The sequence below is a fragment of the Myiozetetes cayanensis genome, unplaced genomic scaffold, assembly GCF_022539395.1.
Source record: "Myiozetetes cayanensis isolate MyiCay16 unplaced genomic scaffold, myiCay2020 scf20-37, whole genome shotgun sequence".
NCBI lineage: Eukaryota > Metazoa > Chordata > Aves > Passeriformes > Tyrannidae > Myiozetetes > Myiozetetes cayanensis.
This window is the reverse complement of record NW_026087412.1, coordinates 14,375,835-14,398,080: the sequence shown is the minus strand read 5'-3', so window position 1 is coordinate 14,398,080 and position 22,246 is coordinate 14,375,835. Positions and strand designations below refer to the sequence as shown.

Genomic DNA, 22,246 nt, shown 5'->3' with positions numbered 1-22,246 from the left:
CTGAAGTTGTGCTAGGGGAGGTTTAGGATGGATCTCAGGACAAGGTCCTTCCCCCAGAGGGTGGTTGGCACTGAACAGGCTCCCCAGGGCAGTGGGCACAGCCCCAAGGCTGCCAGAGCTCCAGGAGGGTTTGGACAACGCTCTCAGGGACAGGGTGGGATTGTTGGGGTGTCCTGGTCAGGGCCAGGAGTTGGACTCAATGATCCTGATGGGTCCCTTCCAACTCAAGATTCTTTGATTCTATGATCTGGTGTAGAAAAGAGGAGGACTTTTACAAACAAGTTTGGAAACACAAAAGTAGATGAATTCCTCCCACCTTGCACTCCTGTTTCCCAGACCTTTAGCAGAATGTTGACACATAAAGAACACACTGCCTGTGGGAACAAACACTTCCACACCATCCAGACCATCACCTGGAGGGCAGGTGCAGGATCCCAGCAGCCCTCCCTCCGAACCAGAGGCACAGGTCCCTGTGCACACAGCTGTCCAGGCAGGGCAAGTACAGGAGAGGCTCCTCTTGGCTCTCTCCGTAGATGGCGTTGATGGAACCACAGTCTGTCACTCTGGCCAGCCACGGGTCAGATGGCCCCACGATGTCCTGCAAGGTGCCACGTGCTTTAGGCCCTCTCACACACAGTGCCAGCACTGGGGGCACCTTGCCAGGCTCTGAGGTATAGGAAGAAGGCAGCTTTTCTGTGGAAACAAACATAAGTGTGAGTAAAACATGGAACAACCAGCCCCAAGGTTGTTCATCCCACTCAAGTGCTCTGACACAGCCAGACCTCAAAAGAGGAAGCCCCTGCTGAGCTGCCCTGTGGGTCATTTGCTGGCAGCACCTGCATGTTTTTACCTCATCCTAAATCTGAGATTACTCAAGGTGCTCTGGTAAAGGCAGAGGAGTTGGTTGCCTCACATTTGCTGTGCAAAGGTGTGAGCGCAGGGTTAGTGATTACAGAGCAGGTGACACACTCCAAGTGTCCCTGTCCATGGCAGGGGGTTGGAACTAGACAGGCTTTAAGGCCTTTTCCAACCCAAATTCAGCACTTTAAGTTCCTGTGCAGTCTGTTGTTCACAACCACAAACAAGGCTGGGCATTGAAGCAGAGACAGGACAAGAAGAGGGGCCTCTGGAAAGGGATGGTTTTGAAGGGGATCACAAACTAGAAATTTGAAGAGTTCTTTTCTACATTATTTCCTTCTGCATCAAACACGGATTTTGTACACTGCTGTAAGATCAGCTGCATCAACTCTTCCCCATGTCTCTGGCAAACCTTTTCCCATGTCTCCCAGCATAGCTGGGGTCCAGGAAGTAACCCCAGAAAAAACAAATTTAGCTTCTCTGCAGTTCTTACTGCACCTGTGGGAAAAAGCAGCCAGGCTTCCTTTAGGTGTAAAAGTACATTCAAAGACATAATTTCTTGCACAAGAATCAGAAGCCAGAACATCATCTACCTCCAGAGCAGGTAGGTAATGAAGCAACTGGCTGTAAATATTTAAAATAATAATTTTCATGTTTTCAAACGCATAAAAATCTAATTTACAAACTCGCTCAGCAGTTCTCAGCTCAAATGAATTGTCTCTTCACACAGAATGTTCTTAAATAATAGTGCCTGGTACAGAGCATTGAAGCAGATCTGCTGCCTGTCAGCTCCTAATGACTGGTGATTTTATGGTTTCCTTATTCATTTCTGGAGTCCCTCTTCATTTCTCCAGCTATCACCAGGAATGTGTTACGTGCCCAGCCCTGAGACAACTGCAGTCCCATTCCTAAGGCAGTCTGCTCTTCTTGCTTCCAAATGCAAAAAGGGAGCAGGGAGACTGGAGGATTTTCTCTGATGAAGCTGCTCCTCACTCACCTTCTGCCAGAGGAACAGGAAACCCATTTCCCCCCTCTCAGCCTGCCTATTTCTTTCCCACGGGAAACAGATTGTCTGTATGAGATGGTGGGACCCACAACCCTACCAGGAGAACTGCCTGGTTTAAAGGAAAGCACAAGTCAGGCTATACTACAGAGGCAATCTCTAAACTCTGCAGCTAATGCAACACCTGTTGCTCTGGAATTATGTTGCATTAGCAACTAATAATATTCCATAATGCTTTAAGACAGGTTTCACCATCTCTGTTTCTCAAATGGGAAAAAATAAAGACTTGAGCAGTACCTGCCAATATCTGACACACTGGTGTCTAATGTAAAGACTTTGTGATTTGAGTTCAGACACACAGATCATTTTTATTCACCTTATCTTGTTGGTCTCCCATCTCAGATGGGATTCTATTGTGGGATTCTATTAAACAACATGACATTTGTTGATGTTTTATCAGCCAATCCAATTACAGGACAGCTCGATCAGTACTTTGCCCATGCTTGTGAAGTCCCACAGGCAATGAGATGGTGGAATTGTGGAAGAGGAAGGCTGGATTTTCTGCAGCTAAAACCTTCAGCAACGTAGTGGGGAACTAAATTATTATATTTAACTGACAGGAGTCTAACCCTGGAGCTTAGAGCAGTGCAGTTTGGGAGAGCTTGCTGCAAAGGAACAACTAAAGTCTGAGACACAAAAATGCATCAAGGGTTAAACATTCAACTCGTGGATATTCACCACTGGGAACAGAAGGAAAGAAACAGCCCAAGATATTGTCTAATTTCTTCTGGGAAAGATACAGGGACTGATAAAGCAAACCTGACCCCCTCTGCCCACGCCCACAGCACCACATCACCCTTCACCTTGGATTTACAGATCTTTGTCTCCCCTTCAGCACCATCCCACGATCTGGAGAAGCAGAGCTCACCTGAGCCCTTCACCTTGGATTTACAGATGTTTGTCTCCCCTTCAGCACCATCCCACGATCTGCAGGAGAAGCAGAGCTCACCTGAGCTTGAGAGCAGCAGGTGCTGCCGGGGGTAGAGCAGGCGGAGGCCACAAACATCCAGGCAGGAGCTGAGCACCATCTGCAGCAGGTGATGGGCTGCCAGGGGGCGTCGGAGGAGCCTCTCAAACAGCAACACCACGGCAACCTGAGCAGAAGGAGCAGGGTGGGAAAATGAGGCAAATGCTTCCAAGCCTTCAGCAACCTCACAGCTGCATCCCTTCAGCTCACCTTTGGTTCCCAGGATGGATCTACACTGCAGGAGCTACACAGAGGCTTGGTTTTGAGTTATGTCTGTGTGCAGTTCACAAGAAGGCTCTGAGCTTTGGACTGAATCACAACTATCAATGACAATTATAATTTAATCTATTTCTGTTGATAGAATTGTGCCTTTTGTCATGTAAACCTGCAAGGTCTCTGGGGCAGCACATCACCTCTACTGTTTAACTCTGTGTGCTACCACATACCCATCTTTCTAGATGATTAAATAATAACAGACTAACTGGTTGTTTCTTTATACTTACAAAAGTGATGTAATCAATGTTTAAAAAAAAAAAAAAGGATCAAAAGGCAAACACATGACTGGTACTCTCCCAAATTTACATTCTCTACCAGACTAATCCCATTCAGCCCATTCTGGCACGTAGGAAGACACACACCAACACATTCTGAACGTCTATACCCAAAAGGGAAGCAAATTATTATTACTATCCCATCAGAGAAACAAACTGTTTTAAAAAGCAAGAGCTTAAAAACAGGGAACTGTGTGGTGCTGTGGCTAACAAACAGTTTAGCTGTAGGTCAGACAAGCTGATTGTGCTGGCCCCAAATTTGGGCACTGTTTTCCTGGATGCAGAGCAGCACGAGGATTCCCCCAGATCAAGGTTTATGGCTGCAGCAAATGCCAAATGAATTCATCACTACTGGACACTCGAAATGAAATGCTACTCCCCCATAAAGACATTGTGAGGCTTATACCAGCATGCTAAATGAAGATATAAATTTACTCAAATCATATCAAAGTGAGCTAATTAGGAATAAAAGCTCTATTTCTTTATGTTTGTTTAGCTCAAGCTTTCCAGATATTAACCCAGCACTCACAGCAGCCAGTAAGGGAGTGTTTTCTGTATCTGCTCAGAGTCCCTGGAGCTTGGCTGCCTGGGCTTGGGGCCAGCTGTGATAACACAGCCATCCAGCACCAGGAAACCTCAGGAAGTGCCCATCTCCCCTCTTTTCAGGAGCCTGGCACTTGGCTTTTCTCTCTGTCAGAGCTTTGTTGAGGTGGGCCTGGCCCAGTCTTGGATGTCACCAATTTTGGTCACTGTCCAAACCCATGGATTTCCTGGCTTGGCCTTGTCACTGTGGATTTCCACCTGGACACTGTGTCCAGCTCTGGGGCCACCAACACAAGAAAGGTTCTGAGCTGCTGGAGCAGGTCCAGAGCAAGCCAGAGAGTTGTTCCAAGAGCTGGAGCCCCTCTGCTCTGGAGCCAGGCTGGGAGAGCTGGGGGGGTTCACCTGGAGAAGAGAAGGCTCCAGGGAGACCTGAGAGCCCCTGCCAGGGCCTAGAGGGGCTCCAGGAGAGCTGGAGAGGGACTGGGGACAAGGGATGGAGGGACAGGACAAGGGGCAATGGCTTCCCATTAACACAGGGCAGGGATAGATGGGATACTGAGGAGAAATCCTTCCCTGTGAGGGTGGGCAGGCCCTGGCACAGGTTGCCCAGAGAAGCTGTGGCTGCCCCATCCCTGGAAGTGTCCAAGGCCAGGTTGGACAGAGCTTGGAGTAACCTGGGCTGGTGGAAGGTGTCCCTGCCCATGGCAGGGGGTGGAACAGGATGGGCTTGTGACATCCCACCCTTAACAGGAAGGAGGCACCTCTAAGGTGCCTTCCAACCCAAACCACTCTGTGGTTCTATGACTCTTGGCTGGCTCTGGTTACTGCTGCTGGACCTGCTCTGCTCTTCTCATTACAAATTGTTTTACACAGGATTAGGTCCCATACATTTTGATGTGCACTCCTAAACAGACAGAAACATGAGCTAATTTAGGTCACCTTAACCTTCCCTTCTCCTGCAGTAAAATAAGCAGAATTACTTCCTACTTGTTCATACAAAATACAGAGTTACTGTAAGTGAGGTAGTACCACAACCTTCAGAAAATTTCCTTTAATTTTTCGGAGCCCAATTTAATCAAAGCTGTGCTGTATCCTGGCTTACAGTCAAGTGGTTTCAGGATATCAAAATTTTGTCTACTGTTACTGATATGCACCCTGTTGGCAGCAATTTCTTCAACCCAGAGATTTCAAAGTTTAATCTTCTGTGGCTCAGAGCAATCAGCACATCAATACTGATGACACAAAACACTCGGCTGGTACATTTGGGTCTGAGTGACAAATACTTCAAGATCCAGCATTTTTACCCAACCTCAAGACTGAAATATTCCAGGTCACCTCATTGTCTCTCAGTGTCTCCTCCATCATCCCACGAGTCAGGAAGGAGTGGTGTGCTTGCTGTTGTTTACCTCAGTGTCTGCATCTCTGCAGGCCTCCATGGCGCTGCTGCCAGGGAAGTATTTGTCCCCACTTTCCACTGTCTGCCAGTAAAATCCATTTGGCACGGCAAACACCTTCTCCACTGCCTGAAACACACAGAGGACATCTCTCACTTGCACGTTACCTCGGTCTTTCAAAATAAAGGGCTTGGAAAAACAGAGTATTTTATGGCTAGAGACACCTAAGGAAGAACATTGGTGGGTTAAACTCATTAGTCCAATGTTGTTAATGTATCATTTGCTTTCTTACAGCTGTTCCACTTGCACCAATTAAGGGATATCCCAAGAATACGAATCTGCAACCACTTCCCCAGAGCCTGAGCATTCCCAGTGCCCAACCCTGAGACTCTCCAGCACACAGAACACCCCCAGGCATCACCAGGAGTTGCATCCATTGCAGATGGATCCGAGCAGAGCCCTCGATTCTCCACAACCGTGCTGAGCACTCAGCAGAAAAGGGCTCTGTGAAAGCAATGCTCTAATTAACTAATCAGATGGAAGGGTAGGGAAGACATTTCATGAACTTTTACATGCCTGTAACCAAAATAGGACATTTCTCCTGCACTCATGTCACCACAAGTGACACGTATCTGCAAGTCTTTCTGTGTCACATACTCAGGGATAGGCAAAAAGCTGCCATTTTAGGTCACAAGTGCAGCATTTCCCAGGCTCAGCACCTTATTTTGGTTCTCATACATTTTCTGGGCAGCCAAGCAAGCAACTTGTACAAGTGCAAGTGTAAGGATGTGTCACTCATGAGAATGTGCTGTGACTGGATGCTCAGTAAGCAAGGCCTCAGTCCAGGGAACAAAGAACTTTTGAAAGTCATGGTTGTCAAAGTTCTGGCTTGGGAAGAATTGATACTGAACATTCCAGAAACACAGATGCATTTAGGCAGAGTTCACAGTGGGCAGGATTCATTACAAGGATGGAAAAAAATGGTCACTTTTGAGCCACAGGCTCAGGTGTGGCTTCACTTTTAAAGGCTCTACTCTGATTTACAGCAGTTATTAACTTGTTCTCATCTCACACGGACTGACCTTTTCAAAAAGGAGAAAAAGAAATTAGTTTTCAAGGTGGTCTCATCAGGACTTTTATTGTGGAGAAGCATCCATTGTGCATTCTGAGGTACATATAATGCTGATTAATTGTGTAATCACCTGAGAGATTCTGGGTGTGCTGCTTGGCCAACGACAGGCACTTCATGGCATTCTACAAATGTTATAAAAATAACAACCAGAAAATCAAATTAGTTTGAATATTAAAACCCCTCTGACAACCGCCTTTCCACTTCAGTAACCTTTTGTGTTGTCTCTTTCCTCTATTTCCTGCACTTTATGAGGTATTTGCCTAAAAGCAGAACTGGGGATTTCACTTTTCATGCTGTTTCAATCAAATCAACTGCACCAAACCCAGAGCTTTGGCATCTCTCAGTGGATTTGTCCATTCTGTCCTGCCATTCATGGCTCTCCTGCTTCCACTGGTGATATTACACTTGGTGGCCAAGGAAAACACCATCAGAGGAAAAGGGGATTCAAGGAGACAGAAGATCAACTCTGTTTTCAGTGTGTCAGCTCCCACATGTAACACTGGTACAGTATTCCCAGTGCACAGAAGAGGAGTGCAGCAAGACCTCAGTCCTCTGTTTATTCAAGTTATTCCTTGAACAAACCTCACATCTCTGAACTTTCAAGAGGAAGGAAGAGAAGAGACAAATGTGGGCAAACCAACACCAGCCTCTATTTCCACAGAAACCTTCAGGGCCATCATCCAGCCCCAGCTGGGACACACTGGGAAATCCGAGGTACAATCTGCCCCTCAGGAAGGACCATGTGTAAGCTGTGGATGAGGGTGATCCCAGGCCAGCCTCCCTCCCTGCCAGAGCAGGGATCTGGGAATTCACACCTGTGGGAAAAAGTTCCTGAGACCAGTCAGATTCTGTTTTCTAACAACCAACCTGAATGGGAGTTCACAAAGAAGCAGAAAATGAAGTTTGAAAAGTCTCAGTTCTCCTGAAAAGTCCTTCTCCTCATGAGTTAGGAACAGACAGATGGCTGTGGTACGAGAGCCCTGCTTTGTCCAGTCTGGCTAAAATGTACCAGTGGTGAACTCCTGGCATAGCCTTCCTATCCATGAGCAGGACAACCAGGGAGAAATTCACTTTCCTTGGGCATGTAGGAGAGAACTGCATCAACTCAGCCATCATAATACTGAGATGAGCCCTATTTAACACATAACACAGAGCAACCTTCCCCAGGCAGTTCAGGACCTCACAATCACTGAAATAACTGGCAAGGTTGACACTATTAATGGTACTTTAGTGCTACTTTTAATGCTCCACGAGAGTGTAGGTGTGAGAATTGTATTGGTTTCACCTCAGGGCTCATTCCTCTCACACCTCCAACAACACCACAGCAGCTGTAAAACTTCTGTGCCAACAAAGCATTTGAGGAAGCTTCTCCCAGGCCAGTGGATCCATCAGCTCTGAGGGCTGACCTGTCTCCTGGTGGATGGAGAGGAGATTCCCCCACAAGAAAAGAGGAGGATAACTACCTGAAAATCTCTCTCCTGTGAGGCTCAGCACTGTAACAACCTCACATCTCACAGGAAAGGCATTACCCCAGGGAGGAAGGTTCCCTACATCAGCCAGTGGCAGCTGCACAGCCCCAGGGATGCTCTGACTTATGCTATGACAGCTTTCAAACCCCAGACTCACAGAACCATGACCACTGCCATGCTGTGTCTGCAGCACTGAAATCCTCTCCATCCAAACTGCCACAAACAGGAAGAGCAGGAAGGGAAGGCACGTCCATAACATCCCATTTGTATTATTCCTTTTTGTCAATTATCTTTGTTCTTTTTTGATTTGAGTGGCACACTCCAATATGTGCTACCTTACAACACTGAAAAAGACCAGTTTGTACCTTAACTAAACTGAATATTCACCAGTTTTTCAAAAAGCATTTAGAAGAAACCTTGAGCTACTGCTTTGTTTCAGACAGTATCAACCAGATGAAGCCAGATAGTTATGGGAAGGAAATTCACAGCAGAACAAAAATGGGGTGTAAAATCCCGAGCAGAAACAAGAATACATTTCAGAGAAGGCTGGAACTGCGTGCAGCAAACCCATGAATATTTAACTGTCATCCAGAAATACAACCAAGCCCAGGATCTCTTCTTTGTGCTTCCCGTGTACTCTGTTCCCATCTCTGACAACAAAGAAATAGCTTTGGCTGTCAGATGATCTAAGAGAGTCTTTAAAGTTGCAATGAGTCTTCCAGGCTGCTTCCCAGCCACAGCAGGAAAACAGAAACTGCAGGAAGAATCCCCAGGCACTGCACAGTCTCATCTCCTCACACACAAGGTCCTTTCCAGGGCAGGGCTGTGCTCAGCTGTTATCACTGAGAGGAAACCCCAGACCCCTCCGAGGAGGATGCTGCATCTCCCAGCACCTCCAGAGCCACTGTCAGTGCTGTAACTTCTCCCTTCCAGCCCCACCGAGCACACCAGGGCAACAAAGGAAGCTTCTCTCTCTCTCCAGCCCAGCTCATGTGTGATGTGATTCACCAAATCGTGCCCCTGATTTAGGCAGCATCGCTCTCAAACTCTCTCCTCTCCCCACTGCTGTGAATCCCAGTAAATTAACATAAAATTCCTTGTGGAATCCAGATTAACACAATGTTCCCTGCACATCTTCCCTCCCCACTGTGCACACTCTCTTCAGATGGCTAAGGAGTTTAGTATTTACAGAATTTAGCACAGGATCTCCTTGACATAATTCTTCTCCATGTTCTGAACCAGTCATTCATCTGAGTAATGTATGGGGAATTCCCATGTTTTTTCCTCTTTCTGGAAGCTTTCTTCAGCTTGCAACTTGCAGGAAACACTTCTTGCCTTGTAGGTTCTCATTTAAATGAACTCACAAAAGAGGATATATTTAATTAATATTAATAAATTTTAATTTTTTTAAATTTGACTAATAAGTGAAAGGATGCTATAGGAAAGAAAAGATCCTACAGGAAACGTGGAGGCACCATAGGAAGATCCCAGGCAGCAAAAAGGCTGGGATAAAGGCAGCTAATCAAGGAAGACACAACTGTACTTCAGGCAGTTTGAAATGGATCTCACTTCCCATTGTTCCCCTTCTGGACAGGGAAAGGGATATCTTTAAACACAGAAGAGAGAGTGAGACAATAACTCCCAGCCTTTGTGCCCATCATGCACAGCACTAATGGCAAAGAACATGAGCTCAAGAGCTCTTTAAAGCTGCTCTTTTCTGCAGTAATGAGCAGTGGGCACAATTTAAATGGGAACTATCAAATTTTAGGAAGAATGAAAAACTGTAATGGTTTCTTCCTCCCCAAGCTATGCCTTCATCTTTGTGCCAGCTCTGGTAGACATCACTGTAGTCCTTCCTGCTTCTAAAGGTTAGGAGATTTTTAACTTCCAAATACCAATGACTGCCTGCACTCTGGCTCCAGGAAAATCAATGACAGACTCCAGCAGGACTCAGCTGGGGCCAGGATGTCACCTTCTCCCTTCTGCCTCCTGAAGACACAGCCATGCAGCTGTTCTGTGCTGCAGCTAGAGATGATCTCCTAAAAATGCACAGAGGTGAGGGCCCAGCACAAATGTTTCACCCACAGACAAGTCACATCCACGTGGAATCATCAATCAGGTGATGTGCTCCCACCAAAGCTGTTGACACAACTTTCTCAGGCTGCACAGCAAACTCAGGGTGCCCAGACATGCAAGATCAGATCCTTTGCAGCAACTCAGACAAAGTCAAGACACGAGCAAGATCTGGAAAGCGAGAGGGCAGGATAAATCTGTCCTTTTGAAACTCGTGCTTTCCACCTTTAGCCTGGATTTCAGACAGCCAAGATGTTGGACTCCTGTCATGCTGCAGGCCTCATCCTGCTGCTCTGGGTTGGGAAGCAGATGTGGAAGAGCTGTTGTGGATGTTTTATCCCTCCCTAATGCCCAGTCCAGCTGCACAGCAATCAACTCTTCCAAGCTTTGGAGGAGGAGAGCACAGCCCTGATCCATGCAGTAAAACAGAGCTCACAGCAGTCTGTGGATCAGAGCTGGGCAAATTGTGCTGCACTCCAGGCAGCTCAGGCTGCAAAACAAAACGTGGCTTGGCCCAGCTTAGGTGCTGATCAGAGCTGCTCCTCACAGCATGAAAGGACAGAGAACACGTGGGGCAATGACCCCAAACCAAAGCAGCACAGTTGTCCCCAGCACAGACACTGAAGCACAGCATACCCCAGTTACCACAGTTTGGGCTGAGTGAAAGGCAATGCCCCCACAGCCACAGGCTGAAGAGAGTGGGGTGAAAAGCTGATCTAGCAGTAACAGTGCCCTGAGCACGACTGCCTTAGCAGGGAAGTTAAATGAAGTTATAGTGAAAGACAGTGGAAGATGCTGAAGGCATCAAGGCCACGGTGCCTGCCAATGAAACAACGTCACAGCATTCAAACTCTAAAGCTCAGTGTGTTCTCACTGAGCTCATGCTCAAACACAGACTCACAGACCTGAAGGATCTTCTGCAATTGCCTCCCACTCCCTCTTCAGAGGCTGCACACAGAGCTCAGGCAACCACATCTTGAAATCAGGTCCTTTAAGTGCAACAAGTGTTGCATGCAGGCTCCACTTTTCCAAGGCATCCAGGGGATTTGGATTTTATCAGCAATGTAGGGCTCTTCTTGACTACACCGGTTATTTCAGTGTTTGAAGTAAAATTTGCAACTTTCAAAGCTTGTGTTTGGGAGGCTCCTCTGGTGACACAGTTGACATCAACTCCAGTAGGGGAAACCCAAAAGTCTGAAATCCCACATGGAAGAACTGCTCTACTTTCTGCCAGCCTTCTCCCATCCATCAGCCTTCCTGTTGGGTCAGTCTGTGCTGGCTGGTGGTTTTGGCAGCTCTGAGTGACAATATCAGCTCCCTGGACCCTGGTCTGGAATTCTCAGATATGCTTAACCAGGAAAAAAACCCAAAAAACCAAAAAAAACCCAAACAAAACCTAATTTAAAAAAAAAAGAGAGATTTGCTTAAGTGAAAAGCAAGGAGGGAACTTGGTGTAGACCTGCCTTTAATCATTACTATTGTCTTAAAAGAGAACACACAACCCTCATGTCAGAGCAGGGAATCTACTAAAGGAGCAGCAGGTAGGGAACTGAACACCTGGAGGTGCAGTAAAATGGATTTTCTGCAACTAAAAGTAAAAAAATCTCATCACTTGAGGAAGAAGGGGAACCTCCATCCCTAAAAACCTCCCTGACCCCATCAGCACTGCCACGCCCTGACTGCTCTGGCCTGGCAGGCACCTGCATAGGTGGGGAGTTCACAGGATGTGCTCTGGAAGGAGACCAAAAGATGGTGAGCAAACATCCCAGTGTCTGGAATGACTGAGGGAGAGGAAGGGAATTTCAGTATAGAACAAACAGGCAGAGGAAAAGCAGCATCAACACTACATTTATTGCCTGTATCCCTAAGGTTAATGCATCCTAAGGTTTAACAGCAGAAAGTACTTTTATTTTATGCTAATATAAAGAAATCCTCTTTTTACTGACAAGGGAATCTTGCATTAAGAACTTGCACAGAGATGTTGTCACTCCTAACCTAACCTGGGGTTTAATTGTTCCATCAGCCTGTCAGGATTTCTGTCTTTAATCTACCTGGAGCAAAAGCATGACTGAATGCTTCTCCACATGGGAGCAGGTTCTTTGGTCTGCTTATTTTGTATACAGTACCTCAAAACAAATATAAATATACAAAAAGCAAAGCATGGATCACTGGCTTTGCACCAAACCTTCAAGCCACTGAAGTTAAAAGAATATGATATTGAAATTTCTATGTAGCACTTTTTGGTTGTATTTTAATGACACTTGGGAACATTCTCAGTTGGTACCACTTTGTAAAGCTTCAGGGCACACATCAGTGTTAGCTGCTGCCTGCTGTGAGTGTGGCTCATTGAGCCCTGCTTTGAAAATCAACTTTTCTGCTTAAACAGCTATAAAAAATGTGGCTGCCCCTGGAAGTGTCCAAGGCCAGGCTGGATGGGGCTTGGAGCAACCTGGGCTAGTGGAAGGTGTCCCTGCCCATGGCAGGGGATGGAAGGAGATGGGCTTTAAGGTTCCTTCCAACCCAGCCCATCCTGTGATTCCATGATCCTGTGGAAAAGCCCCAACACACAGTGCCCTCAGCCTAACTCAGCCCCAGGAGCCTGGGTGGCACAGAGGACTTGAACTTGAGAAGTGAAAGTGGTTTTTTTAATTGACTTCAGGTTTTCTACGGCATCAAGGCAAAGATCCACCCCCAGAAAACGTCTGCTATCTTGCTGTTCAACTCCTAATGATTTATAATTCCCCTAATAAGGGATTTGCATAAAAGCCCTGACTGTTTTAAACCATTCCCTCGGTTTATGCCTTAAAAGCCCCGGCAGATTTATCTTTTACGAGTATGTCAGGCTGCTTTATGGCACTTGCTTCTGCTTGAAAGCCACAGTGACTGCAAATCAACAACACTAAGCCTCCTTTTCCTCCACAGAAAGTGGGATAAACCTTTAGGCAAATTGCTAAGTGCACTGCTAAGCCCCTAAGCTTTCATGGCACCGATTCTCACAGAGTCACAGTAATCCTCAAGCCTGGCTGAAATTGCAGACATTATTTCCAAAATAACCTTTCCTGCTACGTTATTTTCAGAACTACAAACTTCACTGTGAAGCAGAACTGCAGGGTTTGCCATTCCCTGGAATTGTGTCTCAAGAGTTTTGTTGATTTTAGAAATATTGGGAAAAGACCACAGTTGGGGTGAAGTCATGGGAAAGAAACAAGTAGAATATTCCCTCAGAAGATACAGAAATCAGGCCATATTAAATTTGCTTTGAAAACCCACTCTAAATATTTACACTAAGGTAGGAAAGTTTTTAAAGGCCTAAAAGCAAGCCTGGATGCCCTCAAGGAATGAACTCCCCCCTTAAGTATAATGAGTTCTTGTAACGTTTCATACACTTCAATATTTGTTATGGAGCTCTTGCTAAGCTGAAAGAGGTGAAAAGTTAATTATTATTCTACTTAAATACAGCAGAGAGTATTCTTGCAGACATCTCCAGGCAGGCAAGAGATTGGAAACACTTGATTTTGAGATGTGCTCCATCCCTATAACTCACACACTTCCCTGGAAATCTACAGATACGAAAATCACAGAACCAGAGAATATTCTGATATTAGAAGCACTTGTTCTCAAAGTGTGCTTAAATACTTTGCTAAAGTAAACAAGAATATCTGTTAACACTGAAAGAACAAGTTTTACTGGACCTGAGAAAACAAGTACCAGAATTCCAAGCTTTTCTGTTCAGTACCTGAGGGTCAGGATTAACAGCAGCAACGTTACTGAGCAGGACAGAGGGAATTTCAAGAAGAGGACACAGCTGGTTTTGGAAGCAACTGGCCAGTTCTGCCCTCCACCAAATAACATCTGGAAGCCACGTAGAGGCAAGAAATGCAGAAATCTTCTGGTAAAACACAGATGGTCCTCGTAGATCTTCTGTGTTCTGCAAACAAAGAGTCAATGGTTAAAAATCAATTGGTGGTCACCTGAGGAGCTTTCTGTCTGTACCTTGCACCTGGAACAGCTCCTTCTTTGTCTGCAGCCATCCCAGACTCCAGTCCCACAGAGCTGCACTTCAGATTCACCAAACCAAACCCCTAATGTTTCACCCCACAGCCTCCCAAACCATCACACCCTGCTCATGGCATCCATCAGCTCACAAATATTCCTCCAAGGCAGATTACACCACACTCAGAGAGGCAGAAAATGCCATAAACAGGACCATAAAACAGCCCAGTCCAATGAAACACTTGTTTTCAAAGGGTTTCACAGAGATACAAATGAATATATTAACATCCCACTCCTGGAAGTGTCCAAGGCCAGGCTGGATGGGGCCTGGAGCAACCTGGCCAAGTGAAAGGTGTCCCTGCCCATGGCAGGGGGTGGAACAGGATGAGCTTTAAGGTCTCTTCCAATCCAAACCATTCTGTGATTTTTTTTTAAGACTGAGACTAATATTAATACACTGACATCGAATACTGCACTGCTAAATTACAGTTTTCCATCATTTAACCTCCCCTCTAAGCCTCACTGTTCTTCAGGTTGGTTCTTAATTAGCAGAACTTTCAGAGAATGAAACTGATGACCCCAGTGGGACCTAATTAGAAATTAACAGACAACAATTAGGCAAAGCATCTTCTTTCCACCTGCTCTTCAAAGGAAGGGATGGCCCCATCCTTCTCTGCCCTGGGGCAACCTCACCTCGAGTTCTGGGGGCCACGATACCTGAAGGATCTAAAGCTATGGGGGAGTGTCCAAAGGAGGGACACGAGGATAGGGAAGGGTCTGAGGAGTGGCTGAGGGCACTTGGGCTGCTCAGCTGGAGGAGACTGAGGGGAGACCCCATCAGAGTCTGCAGTTTCCTCACAAGGGGCAGTGGAGGGACAGCTCCAAACTCTGCTCCCTGTGACAGCACCCAGGGAATGGCTGGAGCTGTGCCAGGGCAGGCTCAGGTTGGACCTCAGGGAAAAGATCCTTCCCCCAGAGGGTGGTTGGCACTGAACAGGCTCCCCAGGGCAGTGGGCACAGCCCCAAGGCTGCCAGAGCTCCAGGAGGGTTTGGACAACACTCTCAGGCACAGGGGGTGACTCTTGGGGATGCTCCTGTGCAGGGCCAGGAGTTGGACTCATGGTCCTGGTGGGTCCCTTCCAGCTCAGAATATTTTATAGCTCTATGATTACTGCACACAGAAAGTGGAGCTCAAGGAAGAAAGGTCTGCAGAAAAGCCCCAAATCCAATGACTGTGAGCTGTTCTGAGGCAGCAGAGAGTGAAGTGAGGAAGTGCACAGACAGGAACCACAGAGCCCTGCACAGTGTCAGTGTGCCTAATTGGGAATGCCTGGAAGATTCTTAGAAAGCAAAGGCTTTATAAATCTTAATTCCCAGCAGACATGCTTGGAACTGCAGCTTGTCTATCAGCGAGCAGGGATTACAGGAGGTCTGTGTTTAGGCATTTGTCCTGACAACAAGAAACCAAACCATGCAGGGATGTTCAAACCTGCCCCATTTTTATTAGCTGTTTGGGGAAGGACAGAATAAAAGTATCCCAAACTAAAACCCAAAAAAAAAAAACAACCCAAAAATGGGAGGAAACAGAACTACTGGATATAGGAATAGATGCTGCCCTAATTGAATAAGCCAAAAGGCTTTTTGATTTGCTGAGAACAGGAGCTTTTTACCTGGAGAGACCACTATTATACTTCCTTTTATAATTATGGATGGGGAAACAAAATGAGATAAATAATAAAAGATACACAGATGACAGTAAATAAGAAGTTGATGGCTCAGAGCCCCTTTTGGGGTTGAAAATGGACTCTGGCCTCCCCACGTTCAGAACATTAAAATATCAATTTGTCATAATATTAAACATTTACACATGTCTCTTTAGCATACATTCTAATAGTAAACAGGTGTAACAAAAGCACCTGGAAAGCCAGTCAGAGTTTGAAGGGAAGCCCTCATAAGTGGTTCTCTTTGTGCCCATAGGAGACAAGTGGAACAAGAGCCAGTAAATGCCCCAACAGAATCTTGTTATTCAACCATTAAAATTCTCCACACTAACAGTACAGTGAGAGACTGAAGATTTAAGTGTAAGGAATAAAATCCACCCCATTTCTCTCCAATGTAGCCCAGGGGGAGGAACAGGAAGACCAGTTGCTGTTATTTTTCTTGTCTCTGCTGTGGCTGACATTTGGACTTGTGTTGTTCCTACCAGCTTAGATCTCTGCTGGGGAAAGCAGCAGCTTTACAAGTGCCTCAGGAAAGCAAAAGTAACAAAAGCCAGTGGAACCACAAAGGTAGAGCCTCTGCCAAGAGGAAACTGAGTTACACACACAGTCCAGCTTGGAGGAACTGTCCCAGTACCTGCAGGTCACAGCTGAGGTGACCACTGACAGGACCCAAGGGAATGGCCTGAACTTATGTCAGGGGAGGTTTGGGCTGGATATCAGAAAGAGGTTCTTCCCCCAAAGGGAGGGTGGGTTGGTGGTTAACCAGGGCTGACAGAGCTCAAGGAACATTTGGATGATACTCTCAGGCACGTGGGTGACTCTTGGGGATGATCCTGTGCAGGGCCAAGGGTTGGACTCGATGATCCTTGTGGGTCCCTTCCAGCTCAGCACATTCTGTGATTCTGTGAGGTTTTTATGATGAGGGTGGGCAGGCCCTGGCACAGGTTGCCCAGAGAAGCTGTGGCTGCCCCAGCCCTGGAAGTGTCCAAGGCCAGGTTGGACGGGGCTTGGAGCAACCTGGGCTGGTGGAAGTGTCCCTGCCCACGGCAGGGGGTGGGACTCAATGGCCTTGAAAAGACCCCTTCCAACTTCAACTACACCACAGTTCTATGACATGGACTGGAGAAACTGTACACCCTGTTCCACTAACCTGTGATTCAACCCTTCCCAACTGCAACCAAATGCTCAGAGCAGTCTGAGCCCACATCTCCAAAAGTTCATTCAATTGTGTATCACTGCTCATATTTTGAACATACACAACAATAAATAATTTTGCTGCTTTGCCCAAGCTGAAACCAGCAGGGAACAAACCAGGCAAGCAGGCAGCTCAGACTCTGCTCCTCCATTTGCTTTGCTCCATGGAGGAAACATCTTGAATTCAGTTGCCTGAGACTGAAATCAGCATTAAACCTTTGTCCAGTCCAGCAGACTGCCTGCTCTCATCAGCCTCTGCCCAGGGGCACTTCTGTCCAAACACTAATGCTTATTGTTTTGGTTTTTGTTGGGGTTTTTTTTTGGTAGTGTTTTATTCATGATATTTTGGTGCCAGCATCAATCATTTGCTTGCAGGAGTACTGGAGCCACAGCTGTCAAACTCCAGGCTTTATGATACATCATGGGAAATTCAACCTTTGCTGTTCAGCTGCCAGGGAAGAACTCTCACTGCAGCTGAGCATGGGAAGTTAAGTGAGTTTTTAGAACTTGTTTACACCTCCTATTCCATTTCAACTTCACAAGATGTGTCCAGCAGGTATAATCCAGATACCTGGGGGTATATCTGTTCACATTATGGGGGTGAAACGGGCAAAAATAGAGTAGAAATTCCACTATCAGCTCACTAAAGGCACAAGTCTTGATTTGGGCCCCCTGAGAGGAGCTCACCAGCCTCAGCAGAGCAAGGGCAGCACCTCGAAGGATCCTCAGTGATAGGATAGTTATTCAAGCAGGAGATCTGGGCTACACACAGATTGTTGCTCCCCAGATACACCTGGGTACACTTTCCAGTAAGAGTCAGCTACACTGCCTAGGTAGGATAGGTATTCCACCAGCCAAGAGCAGCAACAACACCTAAAAAACTGTCTCCAAAATAAAAACAATAGGAACAAGATGCTCAGAATTCCAACCTGCATTGTATCAGCTGCATGAAAAGACAGAACCAAGAAAACACAGCCCACAGCTGCTATTTCATAACTGTGCTGTGCTCAGGACACAAAGCCATATCATGCCCTATATTACACGTGCCATCTGCATGTGCTTGTGTGCAAGACCTTCCAGCTTGGTGTTTCACTGCACAGGGCAGGCCCTGTTAAAGTACAGGAGCAAAAACCATTTTATGTCCCAAAGAGGTGTCTCCTCTGAAGCCAGTTAAATTTCTGCAGTGTGAGGTTACAGCTAATGAGCAGTAGAGGAAAAACGATGCCACAGAGAGCTGGTTTCTTGTCTGCACAAGAAACTAAATTCAGCAGAACTGAGGACTGCTTACAGCTAATTGCCAACCCAAGCTATCTTTCAGTTCCCACAGTCCCAGGCTGGTCCCTCACTCCAATTCAGAGCAGCACTTACGCTGCTCTCCCATGCCTTGCTGAAATCTGAGCTCCAACTGGCAGGTGCAGGCCTGGTCCTGGTCAAGGACAGTGGTACCTGCCTGCAGCTGCTGTGCACACCCAGCAGGTGGAAATGCTGCCACTCACCTGTGTCTCGTGGCTCTTGGGGCAGCTCTGGGCTGAAGATTCATCTGCTGGGGCCAGACCAGCATAGAGGGCCAGTCCTTCCTCCCTCCAGGCCTGCTGCAGTCCCACCACCTCAAAGGGAGCTTTGGGGCCATTGCTGCCCTTCGAAGGAGGCACCTGTGAATCCATGGGAACACAATTTGACTTTTAGACACACTAAACCCCCCCCCCTTTATCTTTTTCTGTTGCTTTTGAGCAGAACCCCCCAACACACAACAATCCAAGCACTCAAGCTTGATTAGTAGATTAGCTATGGTTTAACCAGTAGAAAAATCAATAAAGACCAAATTAAATAACATGTAGGTTTTGGTAAGTATTTATTTTGGTAAGGATTTATTTTCTCAATGAGGACTTACAAGCTACAAGTTCCACCAGTTTCACTATGGGACAGCAAAAATTCACATTATTTCCCTCATCCAGCAAGGAGTGAGAACAGAGTCCCTGGCAATGCTGCACAGAACATTCCTGTCAGAGCAGCACCACGTGTGCCTTCAGCAGTGATCACTTCAAAAATCAATGCAAAGTGATGATCTAATTTCAAGTAGCTCATGCAGGTTTCCCTAATAAGCCTTTCTTTTCCCCATTGGTCATCACTAACAGCCCAAACCCCATCAATGCCCATCCACTGAATCCCCTTTCAGTTTGGCTGAGGTGATTTCTTTCTGATGGATTTTTTTTGTGCACACGTGTGTGGGAGGCAAACACCTTATTTTCCACTATACATACCTGATCTAACACAAAGAGGCTAAAAAGTGACTTCTGCCAACCCCAAGATGAACCCTGGATGTAATTTATTATTGTAAATACCACAGAGAGAGGGTTCCAGTAGGAAAGACCACTCTTGGCTCTTAAGGCTGCTCGAAGTCAGAAGAAACGTGATACACTTTAACATGCAGAATGCATGAAGAACTTTATTATAGGTTAGAAAAAAAGACAGGAGCGACACCTGAAACAGAGTATGGAGCACTGGACCACCTGCAAAACAGGTGAAAGAGGGCAGAAAGCCATGGGAAAGCCAGACACAGGGAATCAGCAAACCAGGAGAAGGGAAGAGCAGCCCTGGGAGGCAGAGATGCCTGAACTAGAACATGCTCTGGATGAAGAGACAGGCAAGTCTGAGCTACAGGACTGGAATTCCTTCCCAGGGTTCTGCTGGATAAGTGTTGTTCTCACAGTTTATACCACCACAGTCTGCAGATGGATTATCAGCTCTGCTATTTACTGCATATATAAGCCCAAACTATTTACAGTGAGATAAAGGCCCTTAGAAACATGTTCTCAACACAGTATCTGAGTGGATTTCCCAGTGGGTCAGCTGGATCACTTACAACACCAGAGCCCAGTCCTGGAGTGCTTTGAACACTGGTTTCACATGGGAAATTCTGCAGCAGCTCTGCCACTGGGGAATGGTTTCATCTGGAAGATGCTCTCAACTGGCACCAACCAGCACATCTCCAATGAAACCAATAAAGATATGCTGATTTCCACGAGCCAGGGAATAATCAGTGGAATTACACAGATTATCGGATAAGAATTTGGTCTAAAAATGCCCCAACATTTTCAATTCCTTCAATGAAAGAAATGCAGAGTTTTCCATTGCTATGCAGCAGCTGTTTGAGAACCTGTGTGCAATAAATTGATGAGACATCCTCGGAGGCTTGGAGAGGGCTACTACACATCAGAGTTCTGGGGGTTTTAATGGGAAGAACACAGGGGAAGAAAGCTCACACTGCAGCTGGTCATGAGCTAACCAGTCTCTGAATAGAAGATCCAGGCTCTGGGGCTGTTCCAGTGGCAGTTTTCATTAGCACTGAACTAACATGAAAGAATGTTAGCAGTGTTTTAATGGAAGCATGAAGATCATTAACAATTAATTCTGTTTAAGTGGAGTTTAAGTGATTTAAAAGCCTGGTGCAGGCTGGCTGCTCACAGTGAGATCTACCTTGACTGCATGGATCAGTATTGGTATCCCAGGGGAAAAGGATAAGTCCAGAACACAGGGTGGGGAGGGAAAATACAAACTGCCTGTTTTCCCTAGGGAATGAAGGGTCATAGGGGTTGCATGAGGAAGGAGAGAGGAAGAGGTGGCTTTTTAGAGGAGAAAACCACAGGAATCAAAGGACAATTAAGATGGAGCAGTGCCTGACTTGTTTACAGCCCTCTTGACTACCAGAAAGGATCTGTTCTTATCTAGAATAAGTGATTAAAAACAGGCACCTGTATCCATTAGTTTATTTTGCCAGGGACAAAGTCTAACACCTTCCACCTTTTAACAACTGTGAGTCTGGCCCAACAATTTTTTACTTCTCCACGAATTACAGACACAACCCAACTCCCACTGACTCCAGTGAGACTTTTATTTACTGACTCTAAAGTGAATTAGAACATCATTTCCCCTCTGTTCAGCCACCGTTCCCTAGCTGTTGGAAAGAGAGGAGACTTCAAGAGTGATGATATATTCACTGGAGGTCAAAACACAGCCTTCCTCCCTCAGAACCTTCAGTGTCCTGTCACTGCATGCACTCACCAGAGAGAGAAGCCACGTCACGAGGGCCTGGTAGATGTTGGCTGCTCCCAGCACCTTGTCAGGCACCTGCCCATCACACTGATCTGTGGCCACTTGGCCACAGCTTGTCAGCCAAATGGTCATCAGCAGCACCTCATCCTTCACACTCCAGGGGCCAGGCAGTGCGTCAACAGCTGGCAAATAGGAGGCTTCCTGTCAACAAAAAAAAAAAAAATCTATTAAAATGGAAGTAATTTGGATTACCGGAACTGTTTCATCATCAAGAATTAATTACATTCACTGGCATCACAGGAGAGGCAATTAATACCCAAAGAGCATTTACCAAAGAGCTGTAAAAGCCAGGTCATTCTATCAGTGACACCTCCTTGAGCACTTTGGTTTTTCTTGGCCAGCTGTCACCTGGGTGTTCATTTAGTAACACACTGCTCGGTGAATGGAAGGTTCCACGGTCACAGCTGGAAAAGTGTGATTGAATTTATTCTGCATTCTTTAAGATTCAGTGTTTTGCTTTTTCTTTTCTTTTATTTTTTTTTTTTAATCCCTGAAAAGCCTTCAAACAAGCCTGATAGTGTGAAAACTCATGATTTTCTGTTTCACCTACCATTCCTCATTTCATAGGTGATGTCCCATTTAAGTGAATTCACCTTCTTTCTTTACTTTAGTGTTGATACTTGGTTATTTAGGATGCAAATTCCCAATCCTTTAAGAGATCTCTTCAAGAAACAACTTCAAGCTTGAATTGTAGACTTGCAGCTGTCCTTCCAAAGATGCAGCAACTACAGCTTGTTCTTCCTATCTATGTTCAATTGGTTGCCCTCTGACATTTCTTTGGTAAATTAAGAAGCTAGTCCCTAAAATCACAAAGGTTCTCCAGTCCACTCAAGAGTACTGCTCCTATAAAATCATGGAATGGTTTGGGTTGGAAGGGTTTTTAAAGCTCATCTCATTCCACTTTCCCCTAGCCCAGGTTGCTCCAGGCCCCATCCAGCCCAGTCTCCTGTTTCCAGTTGCTCCATGTAGCCCATAATGAGGATGTCTGCCCACTCCTTTACACTGAATTAACCTTAATTTGATTTACCTGAATTTACTTTGAAAGCCAAGTAAGCTAAATCCAATTACAGCCACTTTAATTCTGAATTAAAACGTCCACAAAGGTGTTTAATGACTAATCCACTTCACAAGTTAATGGAGCTTGACTTGTGTGTTGGTCCTCAAATCAGACAGCT

General features: G+C 46.0%; 1 protein-coding gene across 1 annotated transcript in view; it reads right to left on the bottom strand.

Annotated features, from left to right (window-relative positions):
* DNAAF8 (dynein axonemal assembly factor 8) overlaps window positions 1-22,246 on the bottom strand; it is a 91,307-nt gene that overhangs the window by 40,793 nt on the left and 28,268 nt on the right. Inside the window, exons 10-15 of the mRNA XM_050317825.1 lie at window positions 21,021-21,212; window positions 18,455-18,610; window positions 13,787-13,978; window positions 5,389-5,505; window positions 2,871-3,015; window positions 414-693 (exon numbers count right to left, since the gene is read on the bottom strand). Coding sequence (XP_050173782.1) covers window positions 414-693; window positions 2,871-3,015; window positions 5,389-5,505; window positions 13,787-13,978; window positions 18,455-18,610; window positions 21,021-21,212 — 1,082 coding nt within the window. The remainder of the gene's footprint in view (window positions 1-413; window positions 694-2,870; window positions 3,016-5,388; window positions 5,506-13,786; window positions 13,979-18,454; window positions 18,611-21,020; window positions 21,213-22,246) is intronic.